This window comes from Hetaerina americana, unplaced genomic scaffold (assembly GCF_022747635.1).
Source record: "Hetaerina americana unplaced genomic scaffold, ioHetAmer1.1.p SCAF_31, whole genome shotgun sequence".
NCBI lineage: Eukaryota > Metazoa > Arthropoda > Insecta > Odonata > Calopterygidae > Hetaerina > Hetaerina americana.
This window is the reverse complement of record NW_027286886.1, coordinates 4687267-4713670: the sequence shown is the minus strand read 5'-3', so window position 1 is coordinate 4713670 and position 26404 is coordinate 4687267. Positions and strand designations below refer to the sequence as shown.

The 26404-nt window shown below is 39.6% G+C and overlaps 1 protein-coding gene across 1 annotated transcript in view; it reads right to left on the bottom strand.

The window, feature by feature from the left end:
* Positions 1-26404, bottom strand: part of Eaat1 (Excitatory amino acid transporter 1) — a 214814-nt gene that overhangs the window by 114819 nt on the left and 73591 nt on the right. Inside the window, exon 3 of the mRNA XM_071589013.1 lies at positions 22198-22240. Within this exon, the coding sequence (XP_071445114.1) occupies positions 22198-22240 (43 nt within the window). The remainder of the gene's footprint in view (positions 1-22197; positions 22241-26404) is intronic.

Below are 26404 nucleotides of genomic sequence, written 5' to 3'. Positions count from 1 at the left end.
GTCTAATAATTTCATAATGGACGTTAAGAGCTAATATACGAGGGTCATCCGGAAAGTAGTACCCGTTCGTGCCGCACGAAGTGCTGACGACGCGAGTAGCCGCTGGACGAGGTCAGATAGCTTCAGTGGCTTGTCTGCCTTCTCTGAGCCAAGTTGCGTGACGCTAGCATTGCCTGTGTTGTTTCTGTGATTGTTTACAATGTTTAAAAAAATTGAGAACGCCGCCAGTTGTGAAGTGAGGGCAGTGATTAAATTCCTCAATGCAAGAAACGTTCGCCCATGTGATATTCATCGCCAATTAAAGGAGGTGTATGGAGACAATGTAATGGACGAGTCGTCTGTTCGGCGGTGGTGTCGCAACTTCAACATGGGGAGGGGGAACACACACGACGATGAGCGTTCGGGGAGACCGTCTGTCATTACAGACCAACTGGTGAGCTCAGTTGACGAATTCGTGAGGAACGATCGGCGCGTCACAATTGATGACATCTGTGAGCATTTTCCCAATGTTTCTCGAACAATTGTTCATGAAATTGTTAAACACCATCTGCATTATGCAAAAATTTGTGCAAGATGGGTCCCTCGCGTATCTCAATGAGCTGGCGGCGAAGGACTATGCAGCAGGAATACAGAAACTTGTCACACGTTATGACAAATGCCTTAATTTGCTTGGAGATTATGTTGAGAAGTAGTTTAAAGTATCCTCTTTCAAATAAAATTTTTTATGTTTGTTAATATTTACTTTTGTGTCTTTATTTCACGAACGGGTACTACTTTCCGGATGACCCTCGTATATTTGACGTGCGAATGAATTCACTACTACCTCTACTAAAAATCAACTTCTTATGGTTAAAAAATTGCAATATTTGATTTTTCAACGATTGTGCACAAGTTTTGCACTGTTTTCGGATGGAAAGTGGTTTTTTTTCACGATCGAGTGAGCCCCCATTAAAAATGATTCAAGAACCACCGTTTGAAAGAGATTCATTTGGGGGAGATGATGCAGGGCAGCACGGAATACCGCTCCTTTTCACTTGAAGAGGGGGGCAGTCGTCGGGTGGGAGAAGGGGCAGGCGAGGCAATGAGATTACGCGCTATTTGGCACGGATTTCGTGTCCGGGGGAGAGAGGACGCGGGGGCGAAGAAAGCCCTTGGGGAGGGAGAGCGCCGGAGGTTGGAATGACGACGGGGGTCGGTGGGGGGGAGGGAAGAATCTTCAGCCGATGGGGGGGAAGGGAGAGGAGGGACTATTTCTCCCGATCAACCGAGAGGCGTTCTCATTATACAACTGGACAAAGTGGTAAGAGGGCGTTCGCCGCACCTGATGATTAGAAAAATACATATTTTACAACATGAGGTAATAGTTCACTTAAAAAATTCGTATTTCCCTGAAAAGTTCACCTGTGACTGAGTTGGTGTTTTCATTTTCAACCCCTTATATCCGCTAACATAACCCTCTACATATTCTGACTTAATAGTCCTTGATAAATAAATATAAAATCCTTATTTTGCTCCAGGAACTTTATTTTACGGAACGGAAGTAACAAAGTGGACAACCAACGTGCTACGTGCTTTCAAAACACATGGGGAGGAGTTGAATGATTGAATTACTACATTCGAATTCTTCTCCAGACTGAACATTTGGCGTTTTTTTAAATTACTTCTTGTCTTTCATGTATCTGCACAACAAATCTCAACATGGTTGGGCGTATCTCATTCACGTGAATTAATGAAATGCTACAATAGGGAGTATATCGTGACTTGATGGCTTTCGGCGTCCTTCCGCGTAAGATCATATCGCGTAGACCAAAGATTCGTCGCCGTTCCAGTCGGTATCTTCAGGTCTGAAGAAGGGAAGGGGAGCGAGTGACGGTGGTGAGTTGGTGGGCGTGAAAGCTCTCTCCCTCCCAGCAGAGGAGCGTCACTCAGGTCAGTGACTAGGCACGCCGCAGCCTGGATGCCAATAGTGGAGGATCGAGTTTCCGATGAGTTTTAATGATCGTGGGATGGAGGGGGCTCAGGTGCCTTGGAGGGCCAGGCTGCCTGCTCGGCGGGTAATGGGGACGGGGAGATGAATGAATGCCACTGCAGCATGCGGTCTTGACCTAGAGTAACTCTCTCCAAATAATGGGCAGGTGAAGGTTAGACAATTATTACGGGAGAATCGCTTATTTCGAGGTCATTGGCGCCGGTTGGGAGAGGTGACCAATGCTGGTAAAGCCAATCTTTGATCCGAATGTCGGCTATATTACAATATTGATGCGAGCAGTGTTTAATATTCTTTGGGCGGAGAGGTCTTGTTTTATTTGAAAATATAGAAGCATCTGGTTGGGACGTACTTTACCGTTTAAATAAGAGAATGATTATTGGCGTGCGTTTTCAAAAGGAAGATTAAATTTCAAAAATTCAATATTAAAGTAGCAGAGATCATGGCTATAAGATCACAGAATGAAGCAAATATTTTTTTGCCGTAAAATAATCCAACAAAAGTTCATTTCAGCCTAATGACTAATATTTAAGGAGGTTTAAGTTAGATTCTATGGGACTAACTACGATAGCCATTAAAGCAGGACATTAGGGATTTGCGCAAATGTCCGTGATGTATTTACAAAACACTCAAGTAGTAGATTCCTGGGTTCCACGAAATTCCACCTATTCACATTCATTGAATGCGGAACTGTTTTCCACCGTGTTAGGAATACAAAGTAGCAAGAGTTTTCGATAAAATATTGCGTTGGCAGGGTATATTACCTAGGTGACTACTTAAATTTAATTTCACATAAACTTTTACCACTAGGGATATTAAATTTTGCATATATGTTCGGCATTATAAAGCCTGTTTCCCGCGATTATTAAGTGAATTTAATCGCGTTTTCTTGCTGTTTACTGACGAATCCACACCGAAGTTTTCACCGAATCTTTAGAATTAATAATTAGTTCCAGTGAGCTCTAAAATAAAATCATTTCGGGAAGGGAGGAATGAAGTATTGGGTATTGAAGAGGCTTACTGCGGAGTGCAATTTCAGGGTATATTTTTGGCTAGGGGAGGCAAGTAAATACAATAACACACGCACAACACACACACACAAACACAAACACACACAGACACACACACACACACACACACACATATATATATATATATATATATATATATATATATATATATATATATATATATATATATATATATATACACACACATACATACATACACATACACACGTGTAATCCCTTCATAAATTATTGTTTTTTCCCTAAAATTAGCGCCAGTTTTCGCAATTGGGCTAATTCACGTATTGTCACGATTTCGTGGTTATATATAGTATTGGATATTGAGAAAAGGTATTAAAACGTATATTCAAGTAGGTTTCTATTTTTATTTTCCCACGTGGAAAGAAACATCCCATGTCAGGCTCTTACATCATGCATGTAATTCCTATTCTTATCTAGGTGTCACTTTACTATTTTACTGTTATTGAGGCATTGCAACATAATGTTTCCAGATCCAGTTAACATTCTCATGCTCCGTCTAAGCCCAGCGTATTTGTTTGGAAGAGTAGAATTGTTAACATTAGATGATATTCATTAAATTAAAAATAAATGCGATAAGGTTAGCTCTACCCTCACCTAACAAACCGACCTTCGGGTTGGTGACTATGTAAGTGGTATATGACGCCTAACGAGGAATCATTCCCTGCCGGGAATCAAAACGGTTGACCTTATGAATGCAAATTATCATTTGTCACTTCATCTCACTGAAAAAATTAATAAACGCGATGGGCCTACGCCAAGATGTCCCATTTCCACCACGACTTGATCCGGGGTACCTCCAACCTGTAACAGAAGGCCATACATACTCGGCCAACTGGGTCACTTGCGTCTAAGTAGCTAATAGGGAAGGGGACCGACAGCCGACGTCGACTTGGGCATTGGGGACGGGAGAAGGGAAGGAATCTAGTTTTGGCTAGCTAGGCTTTTCGTTAAGTGGAGAAGGGGTTAAGAGCAATCTGACGACGGTGTTAGGTGGCTCTCAACTAAAGGAGCGAAGTAATCAACGTTTTAACGGTGGCGAGACCCGACAGACCAAGTAGTACACGAGAGGTTATTTCTATATAGCATCCATTAGGGATATGTACCAGTGATATCCGACCACCGCGGTGGATCCTTTCCCACTGGCATTTCCACCCAGACTTTCGGTGAGGAATCCAATGCCACTGCCACCGGATCCTATCTTCAGGTCTCAGAAAAATAGCAATGGTACAGTATACTAATGTCAAACGTTATTTCATGAGACATACCACATATAATGCACACAATTATTTCCTCCTATGCCCAGTAAAGATATCCCGAATAGGTTTTCCTTAGGATAATTTATAGAAATTCGAATGGACACTTTATCACATTAATAATTGACTGTTTATTACGAGAGTACCCTGGTGGGTCATCTTACAAAATGACAGAAGAAGTTAGCACTGAAAGAAAAAATTATTTGGTTCATGTCTCATCATTCTAAATTCTAAGAAACAGTGACACAGTGATAAGAACCACAGCAAAGCACGTTTCCGAGTAAAAGGTCTTTGACACATATGTTATTAGTTTATGACAAACTTTTATGGTCAAAATGGCCTCTTTTGGCGTTGAACGATCTTGAAAAGCCGGGTGTCTTATTGTAAAGCACGATGAATCAATGTACGTCAAGAACGAGATTTTACGTCTCGTGATGAGCCGTTTCACATAAACAGCACCAAATCAGAATGCAAAATGGAGTATAAAATTATCGCATTCACGGAGTACTTTCATCGGGGCACAGAAAGCTTCAGCTACGAGAACTGAATGACTGCATTGAGAATTCAGAGTGCGTTTAAAGATGACCATTCCTCGGACGTCAAGCCATCCATCGATGACGGTGGACGGAGATAGACGTCGGTTGTTCTCTCGTGATATTACTTCCTAAGCTTAGTCAGCCGACGCTTTTGCTTGTTATTCATTCACTGTGTACCTCTCGAGTGACGTTAAACGCCACATTAGATCACAACACTCGGATCATCACTTTGGTGGCCTCAAATACTTTGTATACGTTGATTACGAATCCTTTATTCAGATTGGATATTCGGACAGGAGCGATGAATATACAGTCTTCTAGACGTTGAATTTGGTTGACATGAGAATTTATAATTAAATGACTTTCCATATTTCCAAGGCTTCCGGTAGCTATAACGAAAGAGAAGGGACTGCCCCAAAACGTGGCCGACGGTCTATTAATAACACTGTAGTTATTTAAGCAGCATTATGCATGGAATAAGGGTACACCTTGGTGCACTTCATTTTGCTACTGTACTTATGTTTCACCTTATGCTTTGACTCTTTTCACTGCAATACGGAGAATATTCACAGTCTGCTGGTCAATCCAAAGCTTAATACAACCTCTTTAAACGAAGATTTAAACTGAACTTATAAGATCTTGGTGTTTTTTAAATATTCGTGCTTTTTTGAAATGGTGACAGGCCAGAAATAATATCTCGAATTTATTTGCTCATTAATTGATTACCGCATTTAAGTTACTGAACCGGTATCTTCTTCTTTTTCCACAGCCATTTTATTTTACAATAGTAACAATCATTGAAAGTAATCTATACCACTCTTAATGTGACTGTATTTCTCACATTTTCAAGATCTATTATTGTTTTATTGATAGTCTCCAGATTTGATACGTTTGTCAGCCATCATAATTAAAAATATCGAAGAATCACTAAAGGAAGAAAATAGACGGAGTTGAACATGGCCAATTCATTGAGTTTATCCTGTTATTCGTTTACTACCCTTAAGACGGTAACACAGCGCTTGAATAATCAATCACATATTAGAAGATTTTTACCAATGTATAAATGCCATCGAAAAACACTCCCGAGAATCCTTCCCAATATCGAGGCTTTTCTCCAGCCACCGATGCAAAAGAGTCGTCAGTAAAGAACTAAGAAATTCTACTATCAAATATTTAGGGTTAGTAAACAATACGTATTTGCATACATTAGGGTTTTCCGGAGATTTGAAAATTAAAAATTTACAGTTAAATGAGAGGTTAAGGTGAAATTTAGACCCTTACACTTTTTTTCGACAAAGTACCAGAGCTATTACATTCCAGAGTGATCATACATTTTGATTCGTAAAATTTTCAGTAGGAAAATAAAGTAAAGCTTAATATGCCATGCATAAGTGGCATATGCTTCATTGATTTTACCCTAGTGTTGATCAGATACAGGTGTTGACATTTGGAACATCTTAAGTTCGCTTGAGGCACGGATGGTAACATGCGACGAGTAATGCAATACATAGAAACTTTGGTTTCGCCCGAACAAATCGTTCACCAAGGCCTATGCAATGCCACAATGGGTTTATGCTCTCCTATATATCATCAAAACCAACATTAGGCAGGGTGATGGGAAAGTTATGGTCATATTGTTTGTAATATTCATACGTTAATGGCGCATCAATTTACCATACCAGTACTCAACAGCAGTCAACTGTAAATAGAGCGTACTCTAGGGATGTACTGGAAATCCTCCAAGGCCATATCAATCGAAAGAGGTCACATTTCATAGCAACAAGCTCGATACCGCACCACGATAATGCACGACTGTACATCTCAACCGTTGCTGGTGAATAACTCACGAAAAATAATGTGAAGTGTGTTCCCCATCCTCCATAGAGCCCAGGCCTAACACCGTGTGGCTATATCTTATTCCTCAAAGGCAAGAAACACCTTCGAGGAAAGTATTTTACCATACATTAAATTACGTAGCACCCGCGAGCAACCATTACGCCTGGTGGCAGGGGGTGATAACACACCAGACTACATTTTATCCAAAATACTTTTTCCCCCTAGAGATGTCGGACAACGTTATTCTGATCCCTCATCGTTCGTGGGAAAAATGACATCTGTAATCCATCTGTTCTACACTTAATCCCTCAACGCAATGCTGGAGTCAATTCGATAAAAAAAATAAACCACATAAACATTACGCATTGCTCTAATAAAAATATGGGAATGAATACTTCTGAAATAGAATATAATCACATGCGGGTGAAGAAGGAAATCGGATTCTTACGGGGAAACCTTCGAAGCACGCCAGATAGATCTCTTCTGTTTCAATAAACATTCTGTTTTAAGTGCTCTCGAAATATTTCAAACGCCGACTCACCACTTTAAAAGTAACTAGCTCAGACGTCATTTCGCTCAGAGATTTGATATCGGCAACACATTGAGTTCGCGCTTCTTAACTTCCCGAGGCAATTTACCCAGAAACAGTCATAGAGAATGATCAACAATCATGGTGATACAGAAATCGGAGCGTTGAATTCACAAATCACCAATTTTTCCCGGTATTACCGCAACTTTAGATTTTCCGTCCAATAATTATAAACGGGGCTAGCACTGGAATTAAAATTTCCCTCAAGCCAAACCAACAAATAAGTTTTGACACTTGCTCTGGTTTAACTTTTCGCGTCATATGATTTCGACCGCATGATTTCTATCCTCTTCCACTAAACGTTAATAAGGATTTACGTACGAGCACAAGAGTAGCAATGGAATTTATATCCAATAAAAATTCGTTAAATTACACTGAGCCATCTTTGTCAACACACCGCAAATCCTTCCTCCTTTTATGCCATGAAAGTGCTGAGCAAAGGGAAGTAGCAGCAGTAGGAGTGTGTAGCTTCAGAAAAGGCCTAAGTAATACAGTCTTACGCCACAGCTAACTTCTTTATTCCACAAAGTTCACTTATATGATACATACACCTTTAAAGAGAAGCGTTTTAACGATTACAAACTGAAGAGGCAGTAATGTAAATGGAAAAGACACCAGCCATTCATTTTCAATGCCCATCGTCACTGCGTTTTACAATGACAGTGAATAATTTATATCAATGCTACAGACATGTAGGCGTATTTAGGGGTGGGTGAAGGTGATTGCTTCCCCTTGTATCTTTATTTTTTCGAATGTATCAATTCAATTCCCAAAAATAACACACTGCTTCAATTATTAAGTACAGATAGTGTTATTAGTACCCCAAAATTGCCACTTGAATGAAAAATACGTCACTAGAGAACATGAAGGTGTAGTGTCAGACCGCTGATTACCTTATAACGCTCCTAGATGCACTCTTGTCTGTAAACCTTTAACAGAATTATTCCGATACAGGTAGAATACCAACCCGATTCATTCCTTTTCCAATATGAATATCAATTCGCATTAATTTACTAGGTAAGACGTTCCCAATAGGAAAATAATGAAACATAATTTTTGAAAAGGAGCAACAGCATAAAAATATTTATCACATTCTTGAATAATTAATGGCGTTACAAAAATAATTTTCACACCAATTTATTGGAAGAATGTTTATAAGGGCAAATAACTCAGCCCATTGAGGCCAATTCCCGATTAAGTGAATCTCGATTGCATATGCAAAAAAGAAGAAAGTGTACTGCTATATTGAAAGCTTAATCATGTTATTGCATCTAAATGCATCAGAATTCTAGCATAAAAGGATCAAGTAATAATAATATAAGAGTTACAAAAAAGTTGGGTCTCAGTCATTACCGATCCTGATTTCATTTCAAAGTTTATGAAATGATTAGCTCCTACGGACTATGAATACTGAAAATGCTTTAAAACATTGCCACCCGTTTGAACACGGCTTGCTGTTCGAGTGCTAATGAAACAAGCTGTTCCGAGGAGGATCATAAGCCTAAGTCACAGGGAAACGCATTTCCTTTTGCCTTGGATAATCAAAACACGAGACGTCGTCCAATTGACGTGGGCAACACGTGTCCGCGATCTATGGTATTCTCCTCGATTTGCCTTTCACTGAGCCGGACACTTTTTTTCGGGATATAAAACACATACGTATGAAAACGCTGTTGGAAGCCAGCTTACGGCACGGATGCCAGGCATGGTGTTCAAGAGCCCGATAGTTTCCCCTTGATACATAATTCGTCAGCTCCAAGTAACACAATAGATTTTATGGAGGCCTTAATGCCTTGGAAAGTGTCCGTGACATCATTTAACGAATGTCAAAGGAGACCTCCTCTCAAGGCTGCTCACGCATCGGGATCCTCTGCATGCGATGAAAAAGAGTTAGCGCTTCTTGGAATACAAACTGTTTTCACTCGGCGACCCCTCGGCATTTCGCCGGCGACTCTTCGGCGTCAGCCGAGGTGACGGCTTCCCGTGAGAATCTTACCAGCGCGCCGCGCCTGAACGTGTTAAGTCATAAAATCAAGAGAAAACGGGGAGTGTCGGCCTCGCAGGGGGCGACGCCTTATCACCCGACGGCACAAGGAGACGACGCCTTTGCATCCGCTACCTCAAGACACGCCTCCTGCATGATTTCTGGCCGCGATGGATTGATGGCTGCAACACCACGTTTCAATGAAGGAGCTTTCATCACCCCTCTCAAGAGAGTATTCGAGGATATGAAGCACTTTCATCGCGCTGTCTGTACTTAAGTCAGCCGCCGATTCCGCTCCCTCATCCGCGTCTGACCGCTTAGGTCAAAGGTTGATTTCATCAGACTGATTGTAGGAAAATGTAATGAAAAAGTAAGGAATGGGTATTACTTCGCTTCAGTTAGGTCACATTAAAAACACGTGGCTGGTATCTTGGATCAATATAAACAACGTCAATCCAAGGAATACAAAAGGCTCAAAGACAAACCGGCAATGGTAATGAAAACTACTATGAGAAATGAGTAAGCTGCACAGATACGCTGGAGTAATTAAACTTCATGATACTCGAAGAGAGGAGGTAAGACTGAGAAAGGTACAGGGCACCTGAGTTTTCTTGATACATAGAGGGAATTACAATGGTACCGGTTTGTATTGGTAGATTCAACCACGGGGATAAAGCATAATAAAAAGACCATCACAGACGGATTGAATCACTCGTTCTTCCCTCGTTCGATTAAAAATCAACAAACAACAAAGCAAACACATGAGCCCGAAAAATTAAAAAAATACTAGAATTTGATGAATTGATGAAACGCGACAATTTTTGCATGATCCATATAGGCATATATGTGCACGAGTTTGCTTGTTAAAGAGCTAACATATATTCAAGAATACTTATTACCTTATAATTCTGCACGCATGGTTGATGACAACAACAACTGACAACCCTCGCCACATACCCTTGCGGTGGCTTGAAAGGTATAGAATATATGTAGAAGTTTTACAAAAATTCCCTTATTAATGACCGAATAATTGTAATTTTCTATCAGTTAACGCATTAATTTTCTACCAGGTCTCGAAGGGATCGGCACAGCGTTTTCATAAACCAGGGATTCTTGTGATTTTAGACCTACACAAAATTATGGAGTTTTATCAATTTCTCTCCCAATCCTCTGCCAAACTTTCGAAATTATCTCTTCCTTCCACAACTCCCACCACGCCCTCCCCTTCCTTCCTTGGTAAAAGTGTACGCAAGACTGCTCTATGTGTTTAGTCTGCGCATCAAAATGATTTAAGTCGGTAATTAATTAAATAGTGGAAGAGCGCAGTTTTGTGGTCATTAATAGATTCCAACTCCGCCAAAACATGGCTTAAACTACGCAAATCTCACGTATGTGCGTGTCAGCGTGGCACGCTGCTGATTTTTCATGCCACCTGTTGATCAAGGACGGCATGGAAACAGACATTCCAAGAGTTTCGTTATAATTTGGAGTGACGAGGGATATCACGGTGATTTGAACACTGGACTCCCCTTTAGTAGTCGAAGTCTCCTCCTTGAGAGCGCACTCCACTACCAAGCCGTCACCTAAATAACACTGTTATTTTAAAATACATACTTTTTAAAGAGCTATTCCACAAAACCGCTTTTGAGATGAAATAGCTACGATCATTTGGAAATTAAACCGACATTCGGAGCTCTTTTTTTCAGTTGAGTTAGTGTAAACAGTTTCCACAAAGATACAGCTTCATTCAAGTATGTCAGTAGTTAAAAATATATAATTGCTCCTTTAACTCGAGATGTATATCTTGCGCCTTGTGTGATATTTAATGTCACTTCTGGTATGAAAAACGCTAAATTTCAGTTACACAATTTTATGGCAGTAGTGTAACTAGCAGAAAATTAGAAGAATATAAGTAAATTTTAGGAAGTACTAACAGCGTCTATCAAATTCATTATCTACCTCCGTGTCTCTGCTGTTGGAACCGTTAACGCTGATCTCTTTTAATTATTTATGATCCGACAAATATATATATATATATATATATATATATATATATATATATATATATATATATATATATATATATATATATCAAATAATGCATAGTTCGATAAAAAATAGTGTACTCAGTCTGATATATTTATATAGAAAAGGTCAGTTAAAGGAACATACAGGTCACTTCATGCAATGAAAAAAATAGGTGCATACAATTTGCCAGAAGTTATTCTCTACAAGGCACCGTCGAACCTCTCGTTACATTTTGAGTAAATCCAGGCCATTAATTGAGCACAGCATTAATTGTCATTCGGAGCCATATGGAGATGATTATTGTTCAAATAATACCTCTTCTTAACTCCATCAAGGCTCAAATTACTGAAATAGCAATGCTATGGCTCTTTAAGATATTATAATTATTTATTAAAATATGTGCATACAGACATTGTCATGTGACAATCAAGTCCCTAGAATCGTGACTGATTTTAAACAAAACATAATCCAATTTTAAAAAATCGATCATTCACACAATTATTAAAAAATCAAAACTAAGCCGCTATATAGGTAATCAAGGAACATACAGAGTAACACCTGAGATGGCCAAGCCCAAAGTAATGCCACACGTGGCCCAGCATTATACCCCGTTATAAATCACGCGCTGTCCTACATACAAGAGTGCCATTTTGTAAAAGAACGAACTTCAGTTGTGAAAATGCGTCGAGAACATGTAATTAGGACGCTCTCGAAACGACCAACCGAACCGATGTATTCAATATAAGCAATAAATTTTAGGTGAATAAAATGTGAAAGAATTTGTCACCGCGTCAGAAAGCACAGTTAGTACGCACATTAGACGGGAGAACACCGATGAATGGATTATTTCTGCACTGATTTTTTTTAATGAATAAGAAATTTAATTGCATGAGTAACCTTCGCACCACCGGGATTTTCATTATTACCCCAGCACCTCCGGTATCTACGATAACTGCACTACATGTAGGACAAAAGGATGCAAAAGGGGCCGCCTGGGTCGGACGGCCCCTTTTGCTCGTGCTACACCAGAAAGTCAAAGGGTGACATGGCCTAATACTGTGTAACCTAAATATAATAAAATATATCTAAAGTATAACTTAATATGATAACTTTTATAAATAACTACATTTTGGGCTACTTTATAAGTAGCATTTCGGATTAAATTTTACCTACGAGAATGATTTTTTAATCAAAACAATTGAAAATAATACACAACGGATTGCGAAGACCTTGAAATACCTTCAAACATACCTCAAAATAGAGAACAGAATGACGAAGCAAATAACTCGGAAAATCCAAATGGCCAAATAACCCTCACCTCCCTACTTTAATGACAATATGTTCACAGATCTTATTGTTAACTATCTTTTCCTAATAAGAACTTAAAGGGGATCGAGATGGTGCGGGGGTAACGTACTGGTTTCCCACACAGAGGGCCCGGGTTCAAATCTCGGCGGTGTTGAATATTTTTCAGAGGTATCTCGATCCCTACTTGAGGTGCTTTGTGGAGGGCACTTTGAGTGAGTACGCCGTCCGTCTGATGGGACGTTAAGCTGAGGACCCCTTGGCGCCTTTCGTAAAGAGCAGGCTAATGCCGACGCCGAGTTTCTCTCCACCATTCATCCTTTCCTGTCCATCCCCTATGGCGCAAATGACCTCAGCTGTCGGTCGCATCCCCTAAATACTACTACTGAGAACTTCATGCGCACCAGAGTATTGTTCCATCGGTGCTGACACTATCATTCGCTCTGTTCGAGAACCTGCTTGCAGGGTAATTGTATAAACTGGAGAGTTCGGCTCCAAGTGACAAAGCGAGAGGATTGATGGATAGTTTCAACCTAAAATCCCACACCGGCATTGGTGCGTAGTTGATATCTGTTGATGACGCTCACCTTCCCCAAAAATTAACACTGGAGTAGCTCGCGAGGGGACTAACAATAGGCATCCGAGGCCACTCGAATGCGATAGGGTTTGGGTGCGCGGTATCGGTCGAACATTCACCGTCCAGTCGTACTTGCCTGCCCAGCGTTCAGTGCGAGGCTCGCTGCATACACACTCGTTCGATTAGCAGCCCCGCTTTTGGTCTCTGTTTGCTCCCTGGCCTCCCCGACGGGGGGCAGGAGGGGAGATGGACGCCAAATGGGACGCTCAAGCGGGGCCCGGCCGCGACGTCGCATACGGCCAAGCGCTCCCACTTCTATTGATGCAGTTTGGGAGAAAATATCCTGAGGAAATATCTCACTTCCAGTGAGAGAAGACATGCCTTGAGGGGAATTTCTCCTGTTTTATTGAAGAAATCTACTTGTAAAAAGGAGCAAAGTTATTGCTTGCGAGAATTATATCGACAGCCTATCTAAGCATACAGAAGCGAAGTGAAAATGGCTTATGAAAATGGAGGGGTCAGAGTTGTATATTTTGAAAAATATATATTTTAGGGCCAGAATTCACTTAAGTATAAGAAATATACTCAGACAAATTAGTAAGCACCAGTTAAATAATTACGTAGTTATTTCAGGAGTTTTGAGTACCATTCAGAATTATTTTTTTGTTCTATTTTTGATCTTAATGAGGACGGACAAGTTAAAGTTTTCAATCTCCTTTTACAACTACCTTTCCAGATGAAAGCCAAGTGCATTGCTATAAAATGTCAGGTCCCCACAATTGTACATTATTTAAGGAAGATCAACCATACCGAGAGCACTCTAAATGTATTTTTATGGCGTCAGTCACAACCGATAACTAGGTTCTCTAGCTCGATATAGTTTGCCACGAACTATTGCTTTAATGACACATAATTACAGGAATGCATGATGGGTCTGCATAGATGTTTAGCAAACATAATATGGCGTTAGGGAAATAAAAGGCGAACAAGACTGCAGACGGAATAGCAGAATGATCGGGTTAGCGTAAAATACTGGATAATAGTCACAAGACTTTATATTTAGCAACAGCAGCAATATAGGTGAGGTTCAAAAAATTAAGAAAATTTCTCATTCGATCATGAGATTTCTCCCATTTTAAAAGATTTGGGTTTTCAATTTTCCTCGCTTTTTTCACTCATTCACTCGGGCTGATTTGTTTCTTTCTGGGTACTTCCATTAAGGTTTTCACCAAATCACTAACTACGTACGTAATAGTTTATAAATATTTTTTACCCAAGTTGCAAAATCCAAATGAAGCATTATCGTGTTTCGAGTGGCGTAAATTGGATTATGTAGATTACCATGAATCCATCAGTATAAATTAAGTTTGGCGTTACTTGTGCAAGAGGAAAGAGATAAAGAAGTTTATTTAGAATTATGCCTTTAAAATCTTGCACAACGGTTTATGGATGCGAAAGCAATGTATAATTGAAAAATTTAACTTTTACATTTCAAAGTAAAAATTATAACACGAGGGACAAAGCGATAAATGAATGATTTAAGCGTTTAAAAAAATTTACATGAATAGTAGCGATCTTCTCCAAAGTCGAAGTTCGGAGGCATCTCCTGATAAAATATATTGAATATTTGATACAGGAACTCCTAAGAGGTACCCATATATGGGATATTTCTATCAACCCGTGGCATTAAGTCTTTCAAGTAGAATTGGGGCAAGTAAGCTATAGATAGAGTAAAATAGAGTAGCAAAATATTTGAAACTAATGGGCATCAATATGTGTGAACAACACAGAAAATGAACTTGAAAATGATCAGCTTATGGCATTGAATGCAGAAGGTGATAAAATGCACATCAGCAAAACTATTTGCGAAGGGGAATATAAAACACAATTTATTATTGAATTTGAAATCAATAAAATAATGTGGTGCTTAGAATTCAAAGCACTCCGTACTATGCACAATAAATGCTTATTTGGAACGAGGTCTTGTCTTAATATTTTTTTGAGAATTTTCCGACGCACTCTTAACTGAGACAGTTCGTTTTCAATGGGATCAGTTAGGTGGAACAGGATCAAGGATAACTAATTGAGGCTTTCACGTTCCCTTAACCATAGAAAAGCTCTTGGGTTTTTCGTACCAGAATTAAAATTTAACCAACGGCTGAAGACTTCCTCTACGGCTGAAGACTTCTTCAGGCTGTGACTTTGTCAGGATTTTTGAAGAATTTTCCGAAGGAGAAGAAAAAACGCTGGTGATAATTCGATCCTGACACGGAAAATCAAAAAAAAATCTTTCCATTAGGATTAAGGATAAACAATGCCGGCGGACGTTTCATCCTCGAGTCATTGAGCCATGTAATTTAAACATGAGGCCAAGTGTGCTTTTGCCCTCATGCCGCTCCCCCAACTCCCCTCGCATATTTCGACCCACGAAGCCATTTCCCTGCGGGCGGTTAGCTCCCCTCTCTCCCACCCTCCGACCTCTTCCTATTCTCTTTCGATCATGGGTCGGCAGAATGCGTCGAAACGCGAGGGGGTTAACGACAGTTTTTCCTCGGACACAAGCTGATTTTCAGTGGGTTTCACTAAACACTAGCACTGTCCAACAGGAATGGGAATGGAAATATCGCTTACCAAGAAATCAATAGGAAGCAATGTATTGAAAAACGAAATATTCCAAGAGGATAGCTTCTGCGATCTTCGTCAACAATAGCTGTGACTCATGGAATACACTTTTTGTGTCCACATAAAATACAGGTATTTATTCAAACGACCTAGGTTTCAACGCGCAGCGTCATTATCATATTTTATGTGGACATACAAAGTGTATTCTTTATGTCATGGATCGGTTCCAAAAGGTAACGCTGAAAACCACATCGTTTAAAAATAGCTGTGAAGAAAGAAGCTTAGAAAAAATTTCAATTTTCATCAACCACAAGCTCCGAAATAGATTTAATATGTTAATTTTAATTAATATTGGAATATGCAACCTATTGCCTTCTAAGTACTGGTCCCAGGTTTTCAAACAAATTTACGACGAGTTTCATACATTAGAATTGTAAATACGCCCCATAAATTTTCAATTAGCAATATACATTATAAATTTATGTCGAAAAGGCCATTTTAGACCGTTACCATTCGGTTAGCTACAAAATTTATCTCCTGACGCTGTCACAAGAGATGATGCACAAATCTGGCTTCCCCGCGGTCACAAATAGTGCTTGCCACAGTGACACAATGAATGTGACAAGACGCACCGGATATGACGATATAAATATGACGAATATGCGATAGGAAATCCATCCGTTTTCCTCAGCCCGGAGGAATAGGGTCCATGACCCAAGACCCGAGAAAGATTTATTGCCGCTGTGATGCCTTTAAATCTACGTTCTCATTTTCGCGTGAAATCAACGCAACGACATTTCCTGTTGCCCTTCGACACAAACGTAGCTCTTGCGAGTAAGTTGACTCAGTTGCCCATGGGCCGAGGTGAACACGACGTGAAATATCCACGGCAACAATAAATATTAATTATGGATAATGATTTCGTCCGAGTAGATTAGTATTTCTTACAAAATTTGCCTTTTTTATCAAGAGTGCTTAGTTGGAAATAATGACTTGGATATTCGTGTATAAATTGAGCTCAAGTATTTTTCGTTCAAAAATACCGTAAATTTAGTCACCCGTAGTTAGTCCAGGTGCCTATATTTCGCCAAAACCTTCAATTTGCACTGCAATCAACACAGTTAATTATGAAGGAATTTTAGCAAGAGAAGTTTATACTTGAACTACAGCTTCCTAAGGTACTGTGAGTATTAACACTGAAAGTGCTTGAATTTGGATTGACGTCATCTGGTAAATCAAATCCATACCAATTGATTTCAACTTCAAGTAGCGGAAATCATTGGATAATGCTCATGAGTTGAAATAAAAGATAACACAATACAGAGAATCTTCTTCTCCACCCATGATATATTCCAATGAATCTCGGCATAACTAAATATTTTTGGAGTCAAAAACAAAACCTCTACTTCCGCAACTAATTGATCACTGTTTCCTGGCAACAAAAGAGTAAATTGAATGAATATGAATGAATGAATAGCTCGTTTACCGACTGTGGTTCTTTCAACGTAACCACTGCAACTGTGAAGGTCGTAACTTTGCTTGCAGTCACGGCTATCGAAATACTATGCAGCGATCTATTACTGTCTAAAAATATCTATCTAAAACTAAATACTATGCCGCGATTTAATACTGTCTAACTTTTGTCAGAATAACGAACGAATTTATTGGGATTCACATTGAAAAATCCTATGGAAAAAAAAGTCGAGTGTGTTCACCAGTTTTAACATAAAGCCATCTCTTCAAAGCCATATCCATTCAGAACGCAATGGAATCAATTACGTGTGCCCACATTCAATCCACCTTTGCGACACAAAGGTATCTTGCTTCAAAACTAAATCACAGTCCTCACCACCAAATAATAACCCAACGGGAGCATCACAACGAAATACTAGGCACGCACTCTAGTCTAATAGTTAATAGATTCGCTAATGCATGGAAATACCCCGAAAATATAGGTTTCGTTTTATTTTCACTGGAAGAAACTGTATGTGAATCCTAAATATCTATTAGGGAATCCAATTTTGTATCAGGTTGTAAAATTGTATGAACGAGGGGGATCTTTACTAGTAGTATATCACTCAATGATACCAGAGCGCCTAGCTATATAAAACGTTCTACTATAGTATTATTCTTATATTTTCTGCTTTTCCCATCAGCTTTGCTGAGATTTCTGACGTTACACAACGTTAGGTCCTGGTAGCCCAAAACAATCAAGATAAACCACATTTTTTTTCAGGATGGTTATTTGGTTTTGCTCACAAGCATGTTGAAGTGTTTTGGACATCCATTGATTTCGTGATTCTGCATATTTCAGCCGCTTTGAAAACTAAAAAGGATTGATGGACCAGGTCAAGATTTTAGCCATTACCTTTTTATATTTAACTTCATATCCTTACATAATATTAAAATGACACACAGTCGAATGAAGCGTACAGAACACTGAAAGACTTTCGATGTGAAATTTTAACCAGCAGAAGACTTTCTTTGTGTTTGGAAAATTCCAGATTAGGATTGGCCCCAATTATAGTGTTTGCAAAATCAAAGATTGCAGTTGAGAGAAAAATTTGAATTTTAATTTATTATTGCTGTCCGGAAGCTTGTCCAGAGGCTTGTACATTCCACATTCTTCTGTATCATAAATATTCCAGCATGTGAAAAAGGCTAATTTTAAATATTTATCAGGGCATGATATAACGACAATATGAAAAATATAATTATATTATTTGATGGCCCCGCGGTAATTGACCTTCGGTTATTTACCGTTATAAGAACATCAGGCCCTGTATTAAATTCAGCAGCGGTTACGCTAACATCTACTTCGATCGATTTAATACCGAAACAAATAAATTTATTTTAAAAAAATACCCCAAAAAGCGTTATTGCTGTCAATTATATTTTTGCGTGAATCATTTCTGCTGATAAATGAAAAAAACATGAACCTGAAAGATAGGTGAAGATTTTATACGCAATAGCTGCGTGGTTCATGGTGGAGCTTTCGGTATGATTTGGAGACAGCCATCAAATAGCCTTACGACCCAAAATATTATCCCTAGAAGTATTATTTTTCGAGCCAACGCCGAAATCAAAGGCAGCATCGATTTCGTGGGAGCCCACGAAAATTCGCATTCAGTGTTTTGGCGGGTGCGCTAAGCTCACTCTAAGCTTAGCCGGCCTGGGCTCTATGCACGCGGAGCCATGGCAAACGAATAGCTTGTGGCTTGGGTTAATGAAACCAAAGTGATGGCGCGGAGCAGGAAATGAAGTAGAGGAGACGGTGGGGAAGAGTGCAGGTGGTGAGGCGAGTCCTGGTGGGGGGGGGGTTAGGGGGTGATGCAGGAGGCTCGCTGGCCGCGGGCGGCCATGCGAAGGAAGAACTATGGCGTAACGCAAGCTACACATAGGAAGCCCTTTGCAAATGAACGGAAATGGAATAATCATGGAATGCTTCGCTCGTCGTGACGCAAGACTTCGACTTATTATCAAGGCAAGAATACCCGCGTTTTTTCAGGCTGGCGCAATTCCCATCGATAGATCAAGTTGGGATCGTGAAGGAATGTAAAGCGGGCGGTGCCTTTTCTCAATGGCAAAAGAACAATTGAACAAAGGGATCCCTCAGGACGAAGGTTGCCCCGCAACTGATATACGTAACGGCCGAGAACAACAAATCTCCCGATTCCGTGGGCCATGCCTCCTGAGCCAGTGAGTGTCTCCGGAGGCATGGCCCACGGAATCGAAATAAATCGAACACTTCTCGCCAGGATTCTTACTTAGCATCTTTGCATATTCTGTGGTAAACATTTAAGTAAATACTCCAAATTTGACAAATAATATTACATTATTATTAACTCCCAATATAAATTGTGTTAGTATCCAAGCAAATTGCTTGAATAGCAGCGCGTCATTGAATTACCAATCCCGACAGCAATACTGGAATCGGTTTGATTATAATAATAACAATAATTAAACGTCTTTATTGTAGCGAGATAGAGACTAGATAGTCTTCCCCCTAACCCCTGATAGTATGAGGCGTTTAAATGGTTTTATGGCATTCAGCTGCCGTCATGAAAACTCGGTGTGCCGCGGAGAAAACTCTTCGCCCACTGGACAGTACTTAAGGTTCACCTCAGAATAACATAAAAACTTTGACGTTAATTACGTTTCTTTAATCTCCGTCTTTGTTCTGTGAATTGGGGACACGGGTGAAGATAATAAATTTCCGGATATGTCGCGGTCGTGAATTGCGACGATATTTCGTGATTCCTAGATTTTGACATTTTTTATAAATAAGTAATTTCTGGAAGATAAAACCGATATTCAACAACTTTTTTCCTAATGAATATTCGAAGTGCTCTAAAATGTTAATGTAAACGTATATACTTGAGTTGGGCCGGAATTGTTTTGAAAAGCCTGAACATTTCGAGGGAGTTTTGAGTACATTAATGCTTGAAAACTATTCTCTGATACTCTCTGAATAAGTGATTCCACTGACTTTACCCTGAAATTGCCCTTGATAAACATTTTCTAACATCTTGAATATCACTCCGAAATATTTCTTCCTGTTCGGTCTGACTTTCACGAAATACGGAATATTCAACTGTTGTGAAAGTGAGTTGGAGAAATGAACAACATATATTTACGAATTTATACAATCACGAAAAAAATGTCAATAAGACAACTTTATCAGGTTTGGAACTCAAATGAAGGATAAAAGCGACCATTTAGCTTGAGTATATCCAAATCAAACTAACTTCCGACGGAATTGTTTGCAATATTTCGAATTACCGCCGCGGTTCAACCTACGTGTCAGTTAACGTCAACATCTGGTGAATAGTAAAAGAATAAGGAACACTGCAGGAACCTGAAAACTGAATTTTACAGGAAGTCTTAAAATACTGAGCTGTCTATAACTACCGTACCGCACGTTGATTCGCTATCTCTACGTTTCCGAAATATCCCAAATCATTTTTTATAAACAAAATACCAGTTATAAACTGAAATTTTCACAATTTTTAAAATGGCACAATATCACTCGGGTTCACAAGAGTTTGTTATGAAAAATATTAGCGTCTATACGAAACCGAAACCATTATTAAATACTAGGCAAGTAGTACTGACTGTTATTCCAAACATATATTCTACGGTCAAACGCCGCAGCTAAATGTGATGAAGTGCCTGCAAGGTGTGGTAAGAAATCTCGAATCCCTCACTACAAAAAGAATTGGTTTTTGTAGTAATTTCTTCTCGGAGCTCAAAAAATGATTTCACGGAAAAAGGATTGACGCCATGCGATTCAGCAAGAAAATACTTATTCAGTTGAAAAGATTTTTTCTCCTCCCTCGTGCGAGTATTATAGGACTGCTAGAGCGTAAATGGGTATAATATGAAATAAAATGCCAACACTTCTGGTACTTTTATATCTTTTCTAATAACGAAATAGTATTCTTGATTGCTACAACAACATAGGTTAACCTTAGGGGTGACTTAAAATTTCAATTGTATCTATCTTATGTCGTATCTATAAAAAATATTATATTTTATATGCCGAGATAAATAAGCAAAGTATATTAACTAATTATCCATAGAGAGAATTTTACCGCTGTTTACGCTAATCTCTTCGACAGTGAAAAAAAATGCGTTTCATCCCTAAATTTATGTGACGTCCAACCCTCCCGGGTCAGGATGAACACTTCTCCCAGGATATCTCCGGAACTGCCGACACTTCAGGACCGAATGAATCCTAGACACATAGGGCACAGTCCTTATCGATTGCGATATATGCAGAACAATTAGCTGCCATAACCACCTAATAAGTAAATTCTCTTCAAGCAACTGAGGATTCACAAAGAAACACCCCCATACATATGATTCGACCACGCATAACATCTTAATCATTTGGGCAAATCTGAGAAAATATAAATTGTTGATTACTTGTTTAAGATATACATACCTAATCCCTCACGAAGAAGAGAGAGCTTTTGAAATCACTGTTAAACATTAATAAATGCATCAATTCTACTCTGCAAGCCACTGCTTGGGTATTTTGCAGGTGGTGATAACACACCAGACTTCTTTTGACAAAATAAACCCATTCCCCCCGGCTCGTACGGACAGCATCATTCCGATCCCTTATCGTCCGAGGAAAAATGACATCCTAAATCTATCTATTTTATACTTAATCATTGAATTTATCAAATATTTTGGGAGAATTTATAACAAAAATGCTAATTTTTGTCACTTCAGTCGTAATCTTAGTACATTGGCCTTAGATACCGATGAAAAGAGATAACGTGTATCGATTCTACAGGCACTATACTGAAATCACTCTTACTAAGACTATTCCGTCATCCACATCACATTTATGAGGCATATATCTTTCAAACATAATGGGATATTCCACTAAATTACGGGAATGTATCCAGTGTCGTACTCACCTGAGAAATGGCTGCCTGGACCAAATTTGGAGGGAACATGTTCCTGAAAGAAAAATGAAAACATGATAAGTAACCGCCAAGTTCGTCGGGAATAGACAATTAGTTAATCGCACACTACTTTCCACCGATTGTTTTCCCACGGAAGAGGTCTGCCTCGACATGTTCTCAGCCCAATCGGAGGCAGAACCCATCAAACGAAAAGATCGTCCGCCGGCGACCCTTTTGTTAGAAATGTTTGTGGACAGAGGTTATGTCATCGCCATCGTGCGATCCGTGGCCCATTCTTACCGCCACCTCAATCACAAACAATGTGCGGGATGTGTAGAGGGCAGCGTCCCCGCCAAGTCTGGCCTGGGGCCCGACGCCTCTCTCAAGGACCTGAGCGGCAGGCTAGGAACCGCGGTCGAAAAGACGGCCGCCTTTATTTCTGTCCCCTGAATGAAAGTGAATGCGAAGACCGGGCGAGTATAGTGGAGGGGGAGGGGGGGAAGACGAGGGGTGAGGATGCGGTTGGCGCGAACCTTGCGCTCCCTTCCCTTGTGCTCTTGCCTGCTTTTTGCGTTGCTGCCGAGTGGCGCTGTGGACCCCGCCATTTCGCGGGGCCCCTTTCGGCCGGGGGTATGCGGCGGGGGAACGAGCCGTTTGTGGCTGTGTGCGCACAAAACTGTAAAAGTGAGGGGGCGCGCGAACCTTGGATCAAATATTTGTCGAAAAAATCTACACCTGCATGAAAATCCTCAAGTAGCCAGCCGTAAGGATATTCGTAGCACACAAGACGTTTTTCCAATGAGGCACACGTGTATGTATATTCATGTGCTAATCTTATCCCCTCTTTGATATGTGGTCGCGAATTGAACGAGGAATCCTTGAAAGTATCTGTCCGGCATTCTTATCTTTAACTGTGGAATAACTTTCTACCTGTCAACTCAATGCAAAACTTTGATTATTCCCTGGATTTATAAGTGAATTTTCACCACTGACACATTTGCGAAACGTTTCGCAGCATATTCTTCTTTTTTTGAAAATATATTAATGGCACGAAAACCGTACGCCGGCAACACATTCAATATGCCAAAGCGGTGAAAAATATAATCGTATCCCTATTTCAATATACAAGTATTTTCTAGCAATGCGTTTTAAACATTCAGGCGGAAACGCATAAATAAATTATGAATTGCCTACCACAACCATTTGCGCGTGAAATTAACATCGTATTGGACTTAACTCAAGAAAGAAATGCACATACGAATGGAGTGAATGCTCTCTAGTCATGAAAAATGCAGCGCATTCGAAATGTGCAGGTGGGGAACAAGGGAAGGTAAATACTACTCCCCGTTGGTTAAACCCTAAATTGAATTCGATACCCATTCCAGGAAACAGTGATTTATTAGCCAGACAAAATAGAACGTGAGGTGTCAACATACGATTGCTCCATATTGGGAGACCCTGGAGACTTTTAGTCTCATAGACACATTAAACGTACGGCAAAGATGTCACATACGGGGTTTTGAAAACTATGTATAGGAAATAATTCAGGTTTCATACTGAATTGGCTAGTCGAACAAAAATTACAAAATTTTGCGGGTGAAGAGCTGATCAATGATTTGTGATATGATATGATGAGGTTTGAACATGAATTGCATCGACACGCATTACTTGATGGAAAAAGTACCAGTGAGGTAAAGGATGACACTGTTCAACGATTAGAAAATTGAGAGAGCTGATGGAATTTCCTGAGAAAGGCACTCCTTGAAGTAGCAAAAGAGCAATTACTGGATAAATGAACTAACGCCGAGGGGCAAAAGAGAAGATGAAGTGAGTTGAAAAAATACAGGAGACAAAACTGGCCGCATAATTGCTCTACGCTAAAGATTTGCAATGATTTGAGATTATTCGCCTGATCTTTTAAGCTTAGTTATATATATTTACTATAAATATATATATATATATATATATATATATATATATATATATATATATATATATATATATATATATATATATATATATATATATATATATATATATATATACACACACACACACACACGAGGGTCATCCGGAAAGTAGTACCCGTTCGTGAAATAAAAAGACAAAAGTAAATATTAACAAACATAAAAAATTTTATTTGAAAGAGGATACTTTAAACTACTTCTCAACATAATCTCCAAGCAAATTAAGGCATTTGTCATAACGTGTGACAAGTTTCTGTATTCCTGCTGCATAGTCCTTCGCCGCCAGCTCATTGAGATACGCGAGGGACCCATCTTGCACAAATTTTTGCATAATGCAGATGGTGTTTAACAATTTCATGAACAATTGTTCGAGAAACATTGGGAAAATGCTCACAGATGTCATCAATTGTGACGCGCCGATCGTTCCTCACGAATTCGTCAACTGAGCTCACCAGTTGGTCTGTAATGACAGACGGTCTCCCCGAACGCTCATCGTCGTGTGTGTTCCCCCTCCCCATGTTGAAGTTGCGACACCACCGCCGAACAGACGACTCGTCCATTACATTGTCTCCATACACCTCCTTTAATTGGCGATGAATATCACATGGGCGAACGTTTCTTGCATTGAGGAATTTAATCACTGCCCTCACTTCACAACTGGCGGCGTTCTCAATTTTTTTAAACATTGTAAACAATCACAGAAACAACACAGGCAATGCTAGCGTCACGCAACTTGGCTCAGAGAAGGCAGACAAGCCACTGAAGCTATCTGACCTCGTCCAGCGGCTACTCGCGTCGTCAGCACATCATGCGGCACGAACGGGTACTACTTTCCGGATGACCCTCGTATATATATTATATAGAAACAGATATAAGGAAAAGGGATAGGAACACACACACACACATATATATATATATATCTAAAGTTTTGTTTTATAAACGCATAAATGACCAATGTGATTCGTATAAATGGCTAATGACCTTCTCAGTGAATAAATACGCGAGGATAAATGTCGGACCTGTGACAGCGACAATAATAGACATTCCACTTCTTGTTATCCCAGCAAGTAAGACTCGGGAACATAGTAGGCCGGATTATGACCTGCCTGACATTTGGACAATTGATCCTCCGAATGTAGGCACTCGTAATCACAACATCAGGAGAGACTCGACGGGGGACAGCACACAGAAACCGTGGGGAATCCGCGCCATCGTCAACTGCGAGTATTTTTTCAACAGGCATATTCACGCCCGATAAATTTCATTTAAGTTAGAATTTCACAAGACTTCACTTCGTACATGGTGTTATGCAATGCATGTGATCTTTATTATGCCATATATACTAATGCCGAGCGAAATATTTCCCAATGGCTCTTAAACTTTGCAGTGTAGCATCATGGAGATTTGCGGAACTGAGCCAGATAAGGCGTGGGAAAAACCTTCACGTTACAATCAGCTTTTACTATAATATTTTAATCTCCTCTGATGTTTTCGAGATGTATGTATGCTGTATGAGAGATCATCGTTGATGATTTATTTTATGTCATTAGTTTCATCTCTTACCGTTATCATTTTAAATAGGATGATTTATTATTACCTTAAGTCTCTAAATTCTAACTAAATTGATAAGAGAAAACAAATAGGCAACATTTTGAGCACAGATATACGTATTTGTTAGATTAAATGGAGTTTATATAAACTGCAAGACACTTTTTAAATTGATGAACATACGAAAAATAGTACCCTTCGAAGGTGTACAATTTATTACAATTAACAAATTAGCACTCTGACTACAAACATGTCCATTTATTCAGTACGTAACGAGTATCATTTGAACAAGTAGCATGGGGTTTTAGTTCACAAGCAAAAAAGAGAAATTGGTATTAACTTGCTTGTTCTCTACTATTCGCTTTGCGATCTTGAATTGTGTAACGGAAAAAACTTATGTTTGACCCTCTCTGGACGGGCATATATCTCACAAATTTTCTAATTTCTGTTCCAAATGGCGATTCAGAATGAGCCCTGAATTTTGTCCGATACATAGCATAGAAAATTCCATGTGTGACATCTTTGCTATGCGTTTAATGTGTCTATGCGACTACAAGTCTCCAGAGTATCCCATTATGGAGCAATTGTGTGCTGACACTTCGCGTTCTATCAGGGCAATGCCCTCCTCTTACTCGTCCTACTACTAACTCACTGTTTCCTGGAATGGTGTCGAATTACTGCAGCAGATTTCGACAAAGGGTTCA